This window comes from Lethenteron reissneri, chromosome 4, assembly GCF_015708825.2.
Source record: "Lethenteron reissneri isolate LAM-NWPU_2019-01 chromosome 4, ASM1570882v1, whole genome shotgun sequence".
NCBI lineage: Eukaryota > Metazoa > Chordata > Hyperoartia > Petromyzontiformes > Petromyzontidae > Lethenteron > Lethenteron reissneri.
Genome location: NC_083782.1, coordinates 11,106,578 through 11,127,375, shown reverse-complemented (window position 1 = coordinate 11,127,375; position 20,798 = coordinate 11,106,578). Strand labels below are relative to the sequence as shown.

Sequence of the window (20,798 nt, the reverse complement as noted above, 5' to 3'; positions counted from 1 at the left end):
AAATGAACAAATTATGAATCAGAGGCAGTCAGTTATAGGCCGAGCAAAAAAGAAAGGTCTTGAGCATGGACTTGAATAGCGGCAGGTAGAGAACAGCATTTATAGTTGCTGGAAAGGAGTTCTAGGATATGGAGCAACATATGAGAATGAGTGACCTCACACAGAGCAAAGCTATAAAAACTCACAACTGTTAAGGTGTAATAACAATTCAACGTATTCTTAATTATATTTGGAAGTATAGCAATTTACATCTTAGATGCACAAACATTCGTTGGAGGCTGACATCCCTAAATAGACTGTGGTGGAGTGCTGTTAGTGAGTGCCCATTAAGCCCAGCATAGATAATGTGGTGGGGGGCCAGTACCATCTATGCCCACTGCCCTGAGTGTCCCCAGTGCCGATGTTGTCTGTATGAGTGTTGAACTTATTTCGCACCATACATAGCCAAACGTGCTAATGTTGGCAAACAGCATCAGGAACCCATCTTGCATTGCGGCTCACAAACATTGATTGCTGTTGTGTGTGTAAAGCTGTGTGGATTGCCTTGCTCTCACCTGCTGTGGGTTTTCCCATTTTCGCATAAAATCTTCCTTCGCCTTCGCCAGGAACTCTTTCACTGCAACAAGAAATGTGAAAAAAAGATGAGCATGCTGAATCATCCAATGTACATCCTTATATTGCACAGACATAAGAACTCTCTTTTCCATTGTACAACCGAGCCATGCCGGGCCTTTACCAAACCAGCCTGGCGTGGCTCAGAAGGATCCAGGTTGTTTTTCCATTGCAGCATCCAAGGCATTCTACTGACATAACATGCATTGAGCGTGTGACATCAATGTCCCACTTCCAAGGGTGATGAATGACAAAGCTCGCTCCTGGCCCTGCTTGGTCCAAAGCCAGATTCAAAGGACATCAGTCTAATGAGATCAGAGTTTCAGTTTGCTTCTGGCTCAGCTTTGCAAATAGCCAGTGGAAAACCACCAATATGGCGAGTCTCCACTGGCACGGCTCAGATGTGCCAGTAGAAAAAGGGTACGAGTGACCAATGGGACAGCCAAGGAGAACTGTCTAGATTATATTTTTCAGATAAGCCAGCAGCATGGATGCTTCATCGCATCATAAGTATACAGGCAATCCTCCGTTTATGCGCTTTGTGATATGCCATTTTGGAACAACGCCCGCTTTGTATTTAGACATTTTATTGACATACGTGAGGACATTTTCGGAATGCCATCCGCAACGCGACATGTGGCACCCTAGCCTGGCACCGCGACCCAATGGCAGAGCCAGCAGCCAGTGCCGGTACGGTAACTAGTGTACTATAGTGTGCGTACAGCATCTTGCTGCGTGTACACCAGCACTCTTCCCCCCTTCGTCTCACAGTCTCTCGTTGTGATCGTACGCTGTAACGTCTACTCGTCTACATCCATCCGCTCAACAACACAACTCCGGCGAAGTTACAAGTAAGAATGTATTTCTTTATTTACATTTTTATTTTTGTAGGAACTATATTAGAGTTTACATTATTTTCCTTTTAATTTAAAGTATTATATTGTGTGTATATGTATTGCATTGATATAGGATAGGATAATAAAGGCGATTATATGTCTGTGAGTGAAATCCCCTAACCCATTCCTTTACCATTATTTATGGGAAAATAGCTTTTGACACATGCCATTTTGAGATACGTGCGCTTTTCCAGGAATGCATCTATCGCGTATGTCAAGGAGTGCCTGTATTATCCTCTCAACTTAACATACCTATTCCATGAGACTCTCCCTATATAAAAAAGAGCTTTCTTGTTTAGGAAACAAGTTTAAAAAATTATATCATCAGATATATTCCACTTGCACTGTCAGTAAAATCATGAAGCAAATAAACATTTCTTGGAACTCTCTTATTCAGCAGAGTATCACATGGTTAGGGAATACTCCCGACGACACCAACATGGAACAATTTCTGTTGTTACTTATAACAGGCATCTCTCTTACTCTACGCAAGATGGTGCTCTCTCACACTTTATAAATCAACAGATATTGAAAACTGCTTCAGAGCTGGACTAAAACCCAATGTTATGATCGTTTGTTTTTTGCACTATGTTGCGAACGTTCCTTGTGAACATTCATTATAAACAACGCCTCGTACAACCTAAAGTGCATTTCCTCTTATCCGTAAATTCCCTTTTTCACGACACCCCCTCACCCAGAGTGCACAAGTTCTATCGCACGCACACATCGATATTTTGGCCAGAATGACTTTGAAATCAATTTTTCCCCGAAGGCAATTGTTCCAAAGTCTGTTGCCAATAGAAAATATTGACATTGAAGCCCTTTCTCGGACAAATGGGTACACTTTCCTTTCCCGACACTTTCAATCTTTTTGCATTGAATTGCACTACCGTCACTTAATGTAAATACGGCACATGTATCAATAGAGAGAGGAAAAACACTTCCTTCTTCACACTAAGCCTGCCCCCCTCTTTGTGAGGCGTATTAAGAGATTTACACTCAGAAAACATTTAAAAGCTATTTATGCAGAATTAATTCGAGTAGTCTACTGGCTTTGTTGAATATTTATTCTCATGCATATTTTTTCTCCACCGTTTAACGGAACAAATAATATAGCCACTATAATACAGATACTACTAACATTATTTGTTGAAATTACAAGCAAGCCTTATATATTTGCACCACTGCAGTATTTACATGTTTGACTATGCGTAGGTTAATGTTTTTTTAATGTAAAACTACTGAATAACCAACACCAAGCGAGTTGTGTTTCATTGTTAATGCAACTTACATGTAAAACAATGGTGTGACAAATTTTAAAAGTTAACATTGCGTTGTGTTAACCTTATATACCAGCTACAGGTAATGTGCCTGCATACATACATACATACATGCAAATGTGTGTTGCAATGTCACATATAACCTAAACCTATTCACAAAAAGGATCATCACCTTGCAGCTATTCACATACAGGCTATAACTGGCATTCGTAAAATAAGCTTGGATTTCCGTGCGTAAGGTGTTGTCCACTCACTGTTCTCGCTCTCTAACAAGTGATCCATAGTTCCATCGCGCATGTGTGCGGATCGGTGGCATCAAACAGCTTGCGGTGACATCATGACTAACGCCATGCATCCTGACGTCACGATGACATCACCGTGCACGACTCTACAACTCGAATAGCAAATTAGTAGCAAAATAAATTAAACACTGGCAAGTGATCGAGCAACGGAAACGGCACAGCGCGAGAATCCTCTACATGTACGAATGATCTCGTGTGCTAGGTGTAATCAATAGGCTAGTGTCAACAATATTAGGACCCTTAAACCTTTATTTAACATTTGGTAATACCATGCAATTGTGTGTGCAGGCAGTCCGATGTTTGGTCAGTGGGGGAGTAAGCTTGTGCAACGCCATGCATGTGTGTTCACTGTTTCAACCCCTAGGTGTTTCATGTAAAGGAGACACCAGGCACAAACTGGCTGTCGCTTTATGTCAGACAAGGTGGTGTGCACCCCTTTGATACATCGCTTTGGAGGCAACGGTTGGTGGTTCACGTGCAATTGTTACACTCCCAAACACTGTGAGGCTAGGAGGTGAGCACACAATGATAGTGTAGCAATCGGGTCCTAAACCTGTCTCAAGACATTTGAGAATAATGACCACGTACATCTGGGTTTTTATCAAAGTAATCCAGTTTTCCCTCGCATGTAAAAATTCCTTTAAAAATAACAATTTATCAGACGACTCTCCCGAAACCTGGTAAAATTAGCAGCAGCATCCATCAGTGAACTGACAGAATACTGTACATGTATATTGAACAGAGATAATGAATCAACAACATACACATCAAATGGCTTTGACTGTTAAAAATAATTTTCTCAACCAGCTCTGTTTGGTGATAGACAGGAATTTATTAAGCTAGTCACTTGACACCTGAATTATTGACTCACCAGACGAGCCAAACGGAGGTCTCACAGGAGCCACCCACAGGTGTATCTCGCAACAGGTAACCAAAAGTGTGATTTTCCATGCCCCTCGTGATAGCCTGTTTTTCTAGTTGAGCCATACATACTGCAAGCCTGCCTTGGGCGTGAGGGTGCTGTCACAGGTGACTGCTCATGACATTTCATTTCTCAGGGCGGACGTGGCAGAAGCCAGGCGCAGCTCATTTTGCTCACGGGAGCAACGATAGAAATGGGCAATTGCTTCTGCAAATTTTCAGCCAAGGAAGCCCAAATAGCAAAACCGCCGGTGCAACAGAGAGGCAGCTCCATGCGAACGTGCCATTTGTGGCACCCAACCGCGCGGTGCAAAAACACGAAAACGCAACGTCTCTTACGGCGAGGAGCGAGCCCTCGTCACGTACACCCCTACCGCGCGCTATAAATAGGCCGCTTTTAATGAATGAGCCGCGAATGAAAGGGACTAATAATAGGCCGTGAAGAGAGGGTTGGGGGGGGAAGAAGGAGCAGGGTCAGCCAACGTAGGTGACGCGAGCCTTACCGTCCATCCCGCACGCCGGGTTCCCAAATAACGTCGACGGTGGTGCCCGGACCAGTCTGGCAGGGTACGGCCGCCGCGGTGAACCCTGCCAGCGGGGCCCGACGGCTCAGCCGAGCGGGCCCGCGGCACAAACCACACAGGCGAACGGACGACGAAAGGCAGAGACGAGGCTAAAGATGACGATAACTGTGGCGGTGGAAGAAAGAGGAGCCGGACGGTTGATTACGAGCTTGCTTGCCGGCTTAGCCGGTTGCGCGTTGGCAGCGCTCACGGGAACGAATGCGCACAGGAAGGAACGCACGACTGCCTCGCGCCACCACTCCCTCCTCGCTCAGCTCGCTCATTCCCACCCACGCCCACCCCACCACTCCCCTCCCCGCGAGCAGAACACCACACACGCACGCGCAGCGCGCACGCGCTTACTCCCTCGCCGACTGAAGACATTGGAATACCTGGGGACACATGGGCTGCATTTGCAGCAGGGAACGTATTCTGCCTGCTGCAAGACACTGTTTATTTTTACCTCCAAGCTGCCGCGATGGCAATGTAATGAGGAAAGTGATCTCCTGAAAGCATCGCTTTTCCGGCGCACAGGCTGGAGTTATGTCGCCGTACATCTGAATGTGCTCCTCCTTCCTTGCTGCACTTGCAGCCTGTCTATTTTTAAAAGCAACACTGTACAGCCGAGCCTGGCCTGTCACTCTTGCCCAAAGACATCTAGTAATAAAATAAATAAATAGCAACGATGTTGCTTGTTAACATTGCTCGGGGGGCGAATATCGCGTGAGAACACAGAGTTAGAGCTACTGATAGCCGAGGTTTGAAACCAGGTTTCACCTTTGAGTAAACTGGGTTCTCAAGTGGAGAAAGGTATTGGTTTCAACCCAGTCACCAAATAACCGTGCAACAAAAAGTATGGACATGAGACCAATGCAATGTGGGAGGGAAAAAATAATTATTATATTTTCACTTCATATAAATTATAGCTTTGACGATTCTATTTTCTTGCCATGCTACACTCATTGCAGGGCATATAAAAAGCATACTTATTTTGTGTGGACAAAAGGTCTAAATTCAAATGAATTCAGAAGCATTTGTTCCATCATCAACTGGGGCTAGTTTAAAGTCACAAGGTGTTGCACTGTTCCCTGGGTATTTCAAACAGAAACATCGTCATCTAAATTACACGATACAAACAGAAAAAGTGGAACAAAACTGGGAGAAAAAAATAAAACATAGGGAGAGTTTGAAAATTGCTTCAGATATTCAGTTGCTGGAAACGCATATACAGGAACAAAAGCCACGTGTTGATATGGTTAGAGCACTCATCCCATGACTGGAAAAAGGCAAGTTTAAATCTGGGTCGAGGGTTGGCTCAACCCACCATTCTGCTTGGGTCAATAAAATCAGTACCACCTTGATTTTAGCCAAGAAGTGCTTCTCCACACAACTACTAATATCCTCAACTTAAATGATTATCATGCTTTCATGCTTAAAAGAGAATTGTAGTCACCCTCATCTGCTGGTAGCCCTGAGCTAGTTGTGGGAATGCCATGTTACCATAACAGGGCCAGTATATTAACAAAACAACCCTTTGCTATGAATTGCATTATGGAAATAAATAATAACTTAGGTCGCAGATATGAAACAAGTCTCCGATTCGGCAATTTAAATATACTCTTAAGCCCTCAATGGACAAATGATATAGTGCGTGAAAGAATACATCACAGCAAAGTTCAGTGAAACGCTGCACGTACGTAGGAATTTTAAAGCTATGTACTGCGAGAACAAAAATTACTATTGAGTTGAATTATGATCCTAAATCATGGCAATTAATCAAGTAGTGGATGGGATGAATTACTACACGCCTCATAACATGTTTCCTTTGCAAAAGAGATCATGAATTGCATTGAGCTCTCATCAGGTTTGAAACATGCTGAGGTAGACTGCTTCTCTCGTCGAATCACCAGGAGGGGACAGCGCAACGTTTAAACTGGTTTCATTCTCACGACCCCCGCTTCACCAATCCACACTGACTAGTGTGGTATAAAGTACAATCTGTTTTTCTATAACGCGGTAGTTGCGTTCCTGAATAACACCACGTTGTGGAACAATCGCGTTATAATAAATATAGGGTAAATCACAGTTCGCGATAACACATGAGATGCGTATGTAGGCTGAAATAAGACTGAGGTGGAGAATCTAGAAGCATCCAGCAGCATCCCAACGCCTTGTGTGATGCGATGCTGAGGCAGCCGTACAACCGCTTATTCCTACTCACGCGACGCAATTCTGGTCACTCAATTCTGTTATATCCAATTCCCATCCGCGTTATAAAAAGTGTTCCCTAATACATTTATCAATTCGCGTTATGAAAACACGCGTTACAGCAGAATTGACTGGAGAGTAAAACAAACGATGACTGACAGTGTCTGTCATGGCCAAGCAGTAGCACGCTTGCGGCTTGTTGTAGAGGTTCACGGTTGAGCCCAGTAGACTTCCTAGTTAATGTGGATCTATGTAATCAAAACAGATGTCGTGTGCTTCACATCCCAGTTTGTTATTCGAAAAAGAGATGGTCACAGTAAGTATTTGTTATATTTGGAAATTGTTCATAAATTAACTTAGTTTGTTGTCCTTCCCCCGCACCGCCGATTATCACTGTTAGCTACGTACGGTGCCAAAGAAGTTCAACATACAAACACACATAGCTGGGTAAAACCAAACAGCAAAATCACCCACAATGTAAAACTGCAGACTTTAACGGTCTATCTTCTTATGGCTGATGTGGATGGAGAGTAAAACTATAATTTTACATTGAAGTAATCGAGCCAGATAACTGCGTCAGAAGTAGCATAGTGTATTGTTGAGCTGTCTCCTTCACGTTTATGAAACGGGCATTGAGTTGTTATGTGTTCCATGGTCTGTTTTGGGTGACCACCGTCGCACACCGGAGATTTTATCATTTTCCATTTATGCATCCAGTATCTGCATTTTCTGCCATGGTTTGTGCAGGCGCAGTTGAGGGTTATAGCTCAAAAGCTTCGCAGATCGGAGCCAAATCTTTCGTCATCGGCTCTTTCACAAGGGGTTTCTCTGTGACTTCTTGTGAACTCCATTTGGCTTTCAAATCTAGATTTGCTGTCTGAGGCAAAGGTCAAAGCAGGTGTCTTCGCGGACCACAGATAAAGAAGATCCCCGAGTGCAATGAATTCCCCAAAAAGCTCACGAGTAAGGAAAAAGTGGCTTGGGACAGCTTTGTCGCAGTGGTTCGTGGCTTCCTGGGCAATCACAAGGTCGAAAACTACGTGGAGCTGGTTGAGACTCTGGTGAAGAACTACGGCACACAATGGGCTGTAGGATGTCCCTCAAAGTCCATATCCTTGATACTCATCTTGATAAATTCCAGCAGACCATTGGAGCATACTCGGAGGAGCAAGGCGAGCGCTTCCACCAGGATATACTGGACTTTGAACGCCGCTACCAAGGACAGTAAAACGAGAACATGATGGGAGACTACATTTGGGGGCTGATTCGTGAAAATTGTAAATCTCGAAAAACTACTCACTTCTAAATCTTGTCGTCATTTTTGCATGTTAAATTTGATTCGTATGTTGTTTGTTTCTGACTTTATGTGAACGAAAAGACACAAATTCGCCCGATTTCTCATTGAAAAGAGGTACATTTCAAAGCATCACTGTCCCGGTCACAAAAGCAAAGTTTGTGGGGAATAATCGCCATTTTATATACTTTTTAGGCATAAGCAATTACGGAATAACACTTACTACGCAGGAACAAAAATTGTGTTACATAGTGTTATTTGAGTGTGGCTTGGTCTGATCCATACTGGTGCCCAGGACTCAACTACGGAGTACATCAGCAGAACTGATGCATCAGCATCAGTTCTGATGCATCAGCATCAGTTCTGATGCATCAGCATCAGTTCTACTGATGTCGATGCTCCCCAACTCGTGCTTGTCAGTTGACCATTGTCTTCGTCTTCGCGGCTACCTTCTTCAAATGGTTATGGAAAAGTTACCATGTTGTCCAGCTTACCTCCTAGTTCGTTTAGAGAGGGGTAATGTTGCAGTGTTGCTGCAAAAGAACAATTTCAGGATGCGCTAAGCATTTCTGTTATCATGATGAAAAGCAGTGAGTTGTAATGTGGGGGTTTGGCTTGAGCCTCCATTTCCTGAAAAAATCCCTCAATGGTGTTTAGGTCCCAGTTCAAGGTGGATTCGATGTCATTGGAGGTGGCTGCTTGTTTTGCCAGGACAATGGCATCCGCATATGTACGTTCGGGTTAATTTGCTCATGGCATGTTGCTTGTGTCGACGTTGATGAGTGTCGGCGCAAGTAATGAGCGTTTTGGTAGCTCCGTGGTTGAGGAACCGGAGTGAGCTGACTGTCACCCAAATGGGGACACGTAGTCGCATCGTCCATACCAAGCATGGTGTTTTGCAGCAGAGCATGATTCTTGTAAGCTTAATCTCCTTTAACCCACACCATGGTGTAGGCTGGTGAGTGGAAGTTGGCAGCCTTCACGCAGCCCCGAAATCACTACCAATCATGTCTCCAGAGCAACAACTCATAAAGGCCTGTGAAAAAGTGGCTACGTCGTGATATCCTTATACGAAAAAATGGCGAGAATACCAAGCATACGAATGATTTTAATTAATTTATCAGTGGCTGGACAAGGGGCAAAGAGAAGACATCATTTTGTGAAATGCACGACATGCTATCCACCTGTATTATCCTTGCCATCCCACGCTCATGCACATTTGTTACCTCAACATGTTCCTGTAATGTTTATACCCAAGTCTCCCCTAGAAGCAAGCAGCTGAGGCTCATGGCACTCCCACCTGCTCCTAAATAAAGGACTTTTCTCCACAATCCTGCAGGCAGGCGTGAGCATGCGTGTGTGCAATGCACAAGAGACCTCGGCTCAAACCGACTTTAGAGTCTGCACACGACGATTGCTGTCGGCAAACCCACGTGTGAGAAAGTCAACATTACCACTGACAACACGGGATGGTTGAACACCAGGAAAAGGTTGTGCTTCGCAGGAAACATTTTGTCACACAGAAGCATGGTTTTCCCATGTGTGATGAAGGATGTTTTTCAACTTTTTCCTCTAAATTTTATTCAGGCTGTGTGAATGGTGTGAAGTTATAACATAAATCTACATTTGTATCATTGACTAAACGACTTTTAAAGTAATGCTAATAAATAAATGTATACCAACTATTCACAATCCACCAATTAAGAATCCCCATGCCATGTCAATGTGTTTTTTTTTACCATACTTCACTACGCTGTCCAGTATGGGCTTGTGAGGAAAGGGGAAAGCAGGACCAGTTTTTATACCAAGTGCTACTGATGTTCGCCATGGCCAACTATTGGACTCAGGTCAGTAGATTTATACTGCAGCTCGCAAAACAACTGTACCACTTTCCACTTCTCAAGTCAACACATTACTGTAACGTTAACACCCAAACTTCCGGTCGTAACTATAAAAGGCTTCTAATCCTTACTTCTACTCCTTATTAAGTAACACACCTTGTTTTATTATGCCCTATGAAAATTGTCCATTTAATGACAGTTTGTTGTGCTGTTATTGGGGACTGGTTGAGACTATGAACTTGCTACAAGTGATAATTCGGTTTAATCACAGGTGGATGCCTAGGACCTCACGGGTGTCCACTCCATGCTTTGGATTAGTATTATATTTCACAGGTAAAAGATAAAGTAAAAAAATGTTACCTTTAGTTTGGCCTAAAAATGTCCTAGAACTCTTTATGTGAACGTTGCACCCCTGCAGTAACTTTGTCGCTTGTGTTTTTGTTCCACCACTGAGCTCTCTTGGCCATATTGCATTAATGTGTTGCCACCATCTTCAAAGCCAATAATTGACTACGGTCATTTTGGAAAGAAAAAAATTGGCCGATGTCACAGACTTAAGCGAGACTCAGTCTTTAACTCAGCCCTGTGCTATATTCTTATAATAATTAGTCACTGGTCTGTCAATGTGGACTCTAAAATGTAGTCGAAAGTCTTCTACAGTCAGAAAGAACAAAATTACATTGGCTAAATTTGGCTTAAACAGGTTCTCTAATGAATTACCTTCACAATCTGTTAATATCCTAATTTTACAAGAAAACCCCAAAAAACCAATAACATGCCTCCAATTTATTTCACAGCCCCTTTCATCAGTCCACTGCTGCATGAGTCTCCCCATGCCATGTGGGTTGTGGGAGTTTGCGACCATACTTCACCACACTGTTTCATGTGTGAAGGCAGAGGAGAATACAAGTTGGATTTGGGTACACTTCCCTCTGCTGACAATGGAGCCTTGCAGTGACCTATGACACCTGCTTTGTGCATGGTGGTTGCCCATCCAAACAATATCCAGATTCATAGTCTGCTTCTCTACCGAGATTCTATGAAATTGGGCACATTGCATGTGATTTAGTCAAAGGCATGTTCAAAACATCAAAACAAAAACTGTAAAATATGTATGAAGCTCTTCATACACGGAAATACAGTCTCTATTACACTTAGAAACAATGAAGACCGTGTTAGCTTTCAACAAGTTATTATATTCTTTATTTAGAAATTATGAATGGGGGTGTGTTAGAACTGCACCTGTTCATTGTTTATATCGATATTCATCTTTAAGTCATCTTTATTAGAATTAGTACGACTCTGGTTGGACTAGGCACTGTTATGGGAATGTAGAAACAATGTGGAATTTATTTCATTGATCTGGCTCAGTGCCACCCATAGAAATAAGTGCTGCCCCACTCATCTTCTTGGTTTTTTCGCAAAGTCACGTAGAAGGGAAATAAAACAATAATAATAAAACAGAATAAAATACAATTCTCACGACGTTTCGGCCACAACGCAAGCAGCCGTCCCTCAGGTGAAGAACAGGTCTGTCGGAAAGACAGCGTCTGAATGAACACCACCAAGGCTTGGCAGCGTATATTTAGGCTGAGTTAGGGGAGGAAGAGCGCCTTGACAAAGGAATTTGCATATCAACAGAGGAATTTAGCATATTTATGGGAAATGCAGATATGGGATTAGTCACTACTTGTGGAATGCGTCGGAAAGACAGCGTTAGTATGAGAGGAGACACTTTTTTTACCTGAAATAAAAATGAGATGGAGGAATACAAAGCAAATTATGGATAGTTTTATATCATGATACAGCTCTATTTTCGCTGTTCCTGGCATGTTGATAGTACAACTGAAACACTCTGTAGAATACAAAACAAACCCTATGCTCGATTTCCATTTTAAATTGAAATCAAAGTCTTTTTATTTTTTCCGAACAAACATGTTTGTTAGAATGCTGGGGCTACCTGCCAGGTCTAACCTGTCGGAATGCATGTTTCCATAAATGATGTACCGTGAAAATCCACACACACTCTCACACATGTTAAATGCCAAACAACTCCACCCGTGGGCCACATAGCGCTCTTCTAGTGGGGCCAGATGGTCTACTTGAGTTATTTGCTGCGAGTAGATTTGAAAAAGGTTCCATAACTTTCTGGCCTCACTGCATATATGTGTAGCTTGTATCTTAAATTGTGCACTTTGAAGGTGTCTACTTCCAAAAAGTTACAAATGTTTTTATTGCTTGATAATACGTTTTTCCCCTTTTATCTGGCAACAAAACAGGTGTTAAGATGTTAAAACACCAAACTAAAACCTTTTACAATGAATCATGTCTGTATTAACCACAACACGTGTGGTCAAAATACAAAAAAAAACATGGTACTGGCAAAGGAGATCCCATGATGAAGATGCTCACCCCGAGCTCTCATTACTCTGATAGTGGCATTCTCTTTGTGCTGTACGCCTTTTGGTGTCCTCTGGGCTAACACCGTTTGAGACGAGGCTCAAAAAAAAGCTGTCTCTGGTGTGGATCAATCAGTTTCTAGGACAATGCATATATTATCAGAGTATGTTTTTTGTTTGCATTCTGACCACAAGTATTGTGGTGAATGCAGACATGATTCCTTGTAAAAGGTGTTTTAACATCTTAACACCTGTTTTTTTGCCAGAAAAAAGGGGAAAACCTATTCTCATATTTTGGTACTGGCAAAGGAGCTCCCATGAGGTTTCTATTGCTTGTTTGCGTTTTATTATCTCTCTATATATAAAAGGGAAAATTGTGAATGTGTGTCTGTTTAAAATGTTTAGCGTACTTCCCGACATGTAACAAACTTGAAATTTGCCATGTGGGTATTTTCCAGCGTAACGGAGTGTGCCTGCTGATCGCGGGTAAAGTGAAATACAAATGTGTTGCAGGTCTAAGGCGTTCTTCGCGCAGCATTGTTTTATTATTTTAGTCATTTACTGCCGTACGCACCCTGAAGGTTGTGTGTGTCTGCAGCAAGCGCGTGTTTGTGTACCCATGGACGCGCGCGGGTTTGTGTGTGGGGGAAGCGGTAGCGTAGTGGTTAGCGCGCCGCACTACAAACCCGGCGACCCGAGTTCGATTACCGCTCACGGCCACCCCAGTGATGATTATTTGAACCGGTCCTGGGAATCCCTTAGGTCGACTCAGCCTCAAACGAGTAACTGGTGTGGTGTGTGAACATCGTCACTGGGGAGACAAAGGCGGCCGGGCATGGTGAATCCAAGTCCCAGCGAGTTATTAATAATTTACTCAAATGCATGTGTCGAAGCACAGTACTTTTGTCAATATACTGCTGGATGAGAGCTGCTCTAGGGGTCGTGGGGATTACGAGACCATTGCTTCATTATGCTCGTCGTTGAGGGTTGGTCATGGCGGGGAGAAGAGACATGAGAGCGTAGATGTACTGTATAACAGTATATTTTGGTGCACTGCCTGCTGCTAACACCCAAATAGCCCCACAGTCAACAATATCTGTCCTGTTCATTCTGGCCACCTATTCAAGCATTATCCAGGCTCAACTCTGCTTAGTTTTCGAGATCAATATTCCGCAGTGTCTGGGTAACTTAGAAAAAGGCAGTTATTGAGTCAGGAGAATCAAATCAAGACTTTTGCTCATCCACGTAACTAACACACATGCTGTTAATACACTGTATATTCCACAAACTAAAGAAAATATTGACACACAGGGCAAGCGCCCCCATGGTAGTTCCCTGTTGACACTGCTCAAAATCAAGACACAAGCAGTAACGTGTTGTCGGAAGCTAATTCTGCACAATCGGCCACAGGAAAAACACAAACTTCATGCCCTCTATTGGGAGCCTTGAAAGGCACTGTGCTTACACACGGGCCACCGGTGTAGGGACGTATGGGCACGGACTGATGCTGGATCATTCTGAACCACGAGCCTTTTGCCCGTCCAAGGAGGGTGTATTGCAGTAAATCTGAAACTTGCAAGCAAAAAGCAGACCGCGACGTGATATTCATTGCATTAGGTTTAACACGTAGGCTTTCGCGACCAATACCATCCATAAGAGGTTTTTGACGAATTAGAGAATCTATCGAAATTGAAAGAAATCAAAATAACTTTAACCATTCGGATAGCTACCGCCTTAGTGCTTCGTGGAAGCGAATCATCAAATAATACATTATTTAAATGCTTGCCTACAAAGGGCAGCGTACTTCAATTAGGTATTCCTGCAGTCACGAAAGCTTCGAATCGAATGAAAATATTGTTGATTTATGTCACAGTCACATTGGTGCCCTATCTGAGTCTGTAAAGGTAATTGGAGTAACGCTTGACAAACATCTCAATTTCAACTGCAGCATTACAAACATCTGCTGTGATTGGAACAATCACATCCGGGCTCTCTGCAATATTAAGACTGGTGGTACTGGACAAATTGACTGTGAGCACACTTGCTTGCAGTATTGTGAACACACGACTAGATTCCTGCAATTCGCTGCTGATCATCATCTGGTAACTTCAGCAGGCAACAGCAAATTCAGCCTCACACGTTTACATCCACGAGGCATCACATCGTGACACTTCTACCACACTTTTCATGGGTCTTCATTGGCTGCCGATTCAGAAATGTATCGAGTACAAGGCTGCTCCCCTCACTCACCAGGCTCTGACAGATTCGTCGCCCATCTGTGTTTGAACAACTCACAATCTGATCAGACTTCTGTGATCAGCCAGCAAATCCTTGCTGTGATTCCACTGACCAGAACCGTAATGGCCGACAGAGCATTTCCAGTCGCCTCTCCACCGGTGTGGAATACTCTGCCAGATTACCTCAGAGCCATCCGATCTCACGAAACGTTGAACAAAAACATTTCATCACATCCTTGTTTCGTGCAGCCTTTGGAACTTAAGATTGAAAGTCACCAGCGCCTCTGCATTCAGGCATCGCCAAAGGCCTCCGCCTCGTGACAATGTCTCTAAAATATGGCGCTGGGCAAATAAATATTGAACTTCAGAGAAAACATTCCCACCACTAGTGACCATTCTCGTTGCATTGTTTCCCTCGACCTGCATTTTGGCTGCAAGGGGAGAATAATGCGAACAAGGCAAAAAAAAAGGGCTTGGCAGTCAACATGTGAATTATGTAGTAGAGCCGTGGGCACTACACAAACTACCTATGCAATAATCACCGAGCCCTCTAAAAACACTGATGCACGTGAGATTAGAAGCATGGTGTCCTGCTGCAAGCTGCATATTTTCCCAAAGCCACTCAAATTTAGTTTTAAGTTTAAGACTACTTTAATGATACCTAGCTTAAAGTTGATTCTTATATTAATAATACATGAATTAAACTCTTTTTCACCTGAAGATGGTTGCTTGTGTTGCGATCGAAACGTCGTGATCTATTATTTTTTCTACCTACGTCACTTTACCGAAAGAACCAATGAGTATGAATTCAGTTGTTAATATCTCAACCCACTATTTATCATTCTTATTATTTTTCATATGATTTGTACAACAAAACTCCACTCTAGGTTCTAGATGCACCCTAACAAATTATTGTTACGCTTGTTTGCCTAAAACGGCCTCAATGAGCCCCAACACTTTCTGTATGAGGAGCATGCAAACTTTTCAAGTAAGGGGCGATGCTGCAATGCGTAATCCCATTATGTGTGTACATTATACTGTTTTTGGGCCCCAAAAATCACAATAACTATGAGTGGCTGCTCGCAATTAATCACCATTGACGTATGGTGACATGTGCAAGCGATTAGACAGTGATTGCATGTCTATGGTCGCAAAACCCTATGTGTTGTTAAACAGGCAAACACGGAATAATTTATGTTGACTAACTGTGAATAACCCAACTAATCATAGATGTCAACTGGAATTTACATTTTAACACATAGGCTTCACCATTCTGGCGAATTGATGATGCTGGATGCAATTACCAGCGAAACGTCGTACTCAAAAATTGTAAATGTTGTGGTTTCACGCTTCAACACACCGGTGGGCTAAAGCAGTGAACTATTTGTCTTTTGTCAACGTGACATTTTTTTTTACTGATTGGCCGTGTCGGGTGGTGGAGGGTTACGAAACATTTATAAATAACGCGATCTAAACCCAAAAACGTTGATTATGGAATTTACATGACGAGGTTAACCCCCCTCTGGTCTTCGCATCTGTTTGGCTCACAAGTGACGACATGATATTCACCCCTCTATTGAAGACTGAAACAGGAGGATTCCTCCACACACAATTCTGACTGTCGCCTGATGAGGCTGGTTGTCATTTCTGGCGAAACATCACAATACTCGAATTGTAAATGTTGTGGGATTACTCTCCAACACGCTGATGTGCTGAACTAGTAACTAATTGGCATGTTTTGTTCGTGACAAACCATACTGACTGTTGGGTGGTGGCAAGTTTCACGACACATTTCTATTCATGCAATCCAACTCACAAAAACCTCTATTTTGGGAAAAAAATACCTCGATCATATCAGCAACTGTGGATGGGTGACCCTGTTTATGGCAAAACATCGATACATTTATGTAAACAGGACAGAGCAGGGTTATGCCCTTAACGTAAAAAAAAATATTTCCACTACATTTCACTCATGTTAAAAACACAGAAAGAACACGCTCATCACGTGGTAAGGTACATAACTACTGTTGTTTAAATATTTAAAAATACTAGCGCTGAATAAACATAAAAACGTATTCATTCATGAAGAACAGCAATTATTGGGGTTAATGATATGGGCCAAGCTTTCTTCCATCTGTGCGTAATTAATAAGAGCTTTTACACTGGCTACAAGACCAAGTGGCCATTGTCTTAGCCCAAGCGTTGTATAGATTCCTTGGTTCAAATACCACAGCCAAAAAGTTGACGAAGTAATTGCTTAGATTAAAGTTACTTTAAATAAAATACCCTGAAAAGCACAAATCTGGAAGGATATGCTGTGGTTTGCAAGAGCACTTTGACTCAAAAAGGAAATGTGCTAATTAAATCTTTCTCTGAGGGTTTACTCAGCCTGTTATACCTCAGGGAAATTAGTGTCATTCTACAGTTGTCCTAAGGCTTGTTACACTTATTCTGATGGGTTATCAGATGTTATTGGCAAGTGCAATACATCTGCATAAATCAGGATTCTTTTTGCCAGTTCTACATGTATATTGAGCCCGTTAGTCAATCCATTGAGCAGGTGATTGACAGAAGGGCTGTACACCACGTTGGTCACATCACCACGTTGGTCAGCGCAGGTTGGTGAAGGCGGGCAGCATAGACGTGGAAGCATACAAGTACAGTACAACAATACACTTTGCTGCAACGACCTCTGTTGCCCACAACGCAGATACGCAGCGTTATGACAATGTGCATTATAGTCGCCCATCGAAGCACACATCTGACGAGGTTGAGAGCATTCTCGGTAATTTGGTCAAAAACGGCCTCCTACAAAGTGGTATTAATTTAAAAAACGACAGACACACCAACATCGGACACGTAGAACAGACAAAATAACAAATAATGATCCATGTTGTATCCACTTCTGGCTGAAGGCCTCCCAATGCCATTGGCATCCGTCGCGCTGTTACGACGCCGCAATCCATCTCACTCTTGTGCACGAGCCTTCTCTCATCACTTCATCTCCGTGGTGGTCATACTGGTGGGTGTATTTTCTCATGTTGGTCAGTGTGGGTTCGTAAAGAAGGGGAGGGGGCAGCCCCGTTGTGATTTCACTTGCCACTGATGTTAGCCGTGTTTTGCAATCGAACTCGGGTCATTGGGTTAATAGCACAGGCGCAGCGCTCGAGCCCATGAAACAAACATCCCACTTCATCAGAGTCTGCCACCTGCTGGGCTGAATAAAACACCGTGCAAATCGAGGCTATTTTTAAACGACAGCACATTATTTTTTTCTGAAGCAGTGCATGTTTTTTGGTGTAATGCCTCGAGTACACATTTTTTAATTGTCAACAACAATATCTTTGGAATGCATGCAAAATGCTGACTAAAACAATACCAAAAGTGAACACCATGATTACATTGTCTTTTGATGACATACTAATCATGTCTTCAGTAGGTTACGAAAATAAATTCCATTCGAAGACCTCAGAGAGAACATGTAACATCACCACGAGTCAGTTCATGGCCTCAAATTACAGCATCACTCCAACTACTTCCCAAGTCCCTTCATTGTCCAATGATCTACTCTGTGATACAGACTTTCACATGCCCTGCAAAAAGTGTTCATCACATGGCAATCAAAATAAAAAATGTAGGTTTCTTCTGTAAAATTAAATGACAAATAAAATGTAATATAATTGTGTTATTGCCGATTGAAATGAGACTTGCTACACTTGACCACCTGGTCTAATTGCAAGTGGCTAAACCCCAGATTTTGCAACAAGGCTCATAGTGGTGCCGATTCAGTGTGTGGTTATGAGCAATTTTTCTAACGTTTGGTTTTTCACTCCACACATTTAATAACTTTGTTATTAATTAATAACAATTAATAACGAGTTGATCATTAGCAGACACTATAATCATTGGGTGATATATGCATTGGATAATGCATACTCTATAAGATAATAGGTTTCCCCCTTTTTTCTGGCAACAAAACCGGTGTTAAGATTTCGATTTAAAGCTTTCGTGACTGTAGGGATTCATCTTCTTGGTTCTTTCAGTAAAGTCACGTAGAAGGGAAGTAATCAAATAATAAAAATAAAACATAATAAAATAATTCTCACGACGTTTTGGCCACAACCTGAGGACAGCTGCTTGCGTTGTGGCCGAAACGTCGTGAGAATTATTTTATTATGTTTTATTTTTATTATTTTATTACTTCCCTTCTACGTGACTTTACTGAAAGAACTAAGAAGACGGTGTTAAGATGTTAAAACACCAAACTGAAACCTTTAACAAGGAATCATATCTGCATTAACCACAATGCTTGTGATCAGAATGCAAACAAAAAACACTGATAATATATGCATTGTTCTTGAAACGGATTGGTCCACAACAGAGACAGCCTAGTCTCAAACGGTGTTAGACCAGGACTTTTGGCGTCCTCTGGTACGGCCGCGGTGTATACATAGCTTTTTATTTAGTATTAGTAATTCGCCATGAGCCGAATTGGCATACCGAATGGTACAATTTCGGCGTACACGTGGAGCGACGCCACGCGCCGACCAAAACAAAGACTCGGTCTCGTGGCGGCGCGCATTGTGAGGGTTTGTGCAGACACGTTGTTTTGGACTTGACCTTGTTTATGCACTCTGTGCCATCCAATCCTCAGAAATGTCGTCTACATCTACATTAAGAAGTAGAAGAAAGGGCGTGAAGTATAAATCGCTTAGTCTGCGAGACAAATCCAAAGTGTTGGATAGAATTGATGCATGCGTGTGTCAATGCGTATGGTGGATCCTAGCAGCTCCAAAAAGGTACAGAAGAGGATCAAGGCCACAAAGTTTGTTGACTTGGAGAGTGCAGTGTACAAGTGGCCGAACAAGGAGCGTGCAGCTGGCGTTAACGTTCGCGTTGTGGGGCAGGAGGCACTGGGGAGTACCACTGTTCATCATTCGGAATATTGGATAATTCGGCAAGGCGAGAGCCCCATGTGTCGAATTAACAAGGGTTTCCTGTAGATTAAAAATGTTTTCATGTGTCTTGACTCGTTTCTTATGTTGTGTCAATTGAGGCCCTGGACACCCTTGCAAACGAGGTGTTCGATAAATAGATTTATTCAGGTGACATTTTCCAATTAAATAAATAAAGTTTGCGCCGTTAAAACTTGGCAAGTTAGACTTGCCGACATCTGGCGCAATAGCTAATTTAAGTAACTATTACTCCTGGCCTTGTACAACACATTACAGTATATAGCTACAAACCACATGACACACATTCCCAAACGCACGCACAATTTGATAATAAAGACATACAAATTTCACACAAATTAGTTACAAACATGCACATAGACTCCATGGAAACCACTATCATATATGTAAACCCATACGGTTTACTCGTATTAATGTAACGGGAAATTTAGTTCTCAGGTCCATACAGCAGACAGCCGTTTCAATATGGGCAAAAAATGTGTTTGTCTATTTGTTTGTGTTTCTCCCTTGTGATGGTACTTTGAAGGATGAACGTTGAGATTTATAAGGACACGGGGTGATCAATAAGGTCTGAATTGGTCTGTAATAAGATATAGGCACTGATAATGGGTTGGCAGGTATACACTATGCCCCGGACCGGTTCATTCAGTATCGTCTTACCCTTCCTACTCCCCCTACCCATAACCTGAGGGCACAATGCTGGCTCTGCAGCATAGACGTGGCGCCACCGTGTGGCAAATGCCAGTGAAGCTGGCTGCATCGGCACAAGACAAGGGGATAAGAAGGCTCTTAAGCAGCCAAGTCAGAATCACTGATTCTACACAGGACCAAGGTCAATAAATCATAATAATTTCATTTTAGGCAGCGTCATTCATGCAATTGGATCCCTCAACGCTGCACAGCAATTATCCAGTTCCATACACATAATACAAAAACAAAACCCCACTACTTAGCAAAAGAAATGAATACATAAATAATGAGGAAAAAAATATACATAACAAGAAAAAATAAATAGAAATAAATAAATCCGTTCGGTCTCCATACCCCAGACCACAATCCCAACATTTCGCCGGATTTTGGAGAACCTTTCCTGGAGAGATGGTGGAGTGGCCAAAAAGTTAAGAGCCAGTTTGACAATAATATAAATGCCTACTTTCCAGCCGATGTCAGGACAAATACATTGGCCTTTAGTTCAGAGTTGAATAAGTTAATTGATTTCATTTGTCAGATGTGTAGTGGGAGAGTGTTCCAGACTGTGGGGGCTGTATATGT

General features: G+C 42.5%; 1 protein-coding gene across 3 annotated transcripts in view; it reads right to left on the bottom strand.

Moving 5' to 3' along the window:
• The window catches only part of LOC133350602 (cAMP-dependent protein kinase catalytic subunit alpha), a 70,875-nt gene that overhangs the window by 21,252 nt on the left and 28,825 nt on the right, over window positions 1-20,798 (bottom strand). The window contains exons 1-2 of one of the 3 annotated variants that reach the window (XM_061565134.1): window positions 4,515-4,821; window positions 555-616 (exon numbers count right to left, since the gene is read on the bottom strand). In XM_061565134.1, coding sequence (XP_061421118.1) covers window positions 555-616; window positions 4,515-4,521 — 69 coding nt within the window. In that variant the 5' untranslated portion in view covers window positions 4,522-4,821. Of the gene's footprint in view, window positions 1-554; window positions 617-3,042; window positions 3,152-4,514; window positions 4,822-20,798 lie in introns of those variants that run through there. The other 2 variants (XM_061565124.1, XM_061565115.1) reach the window with 2 other exon arrangements.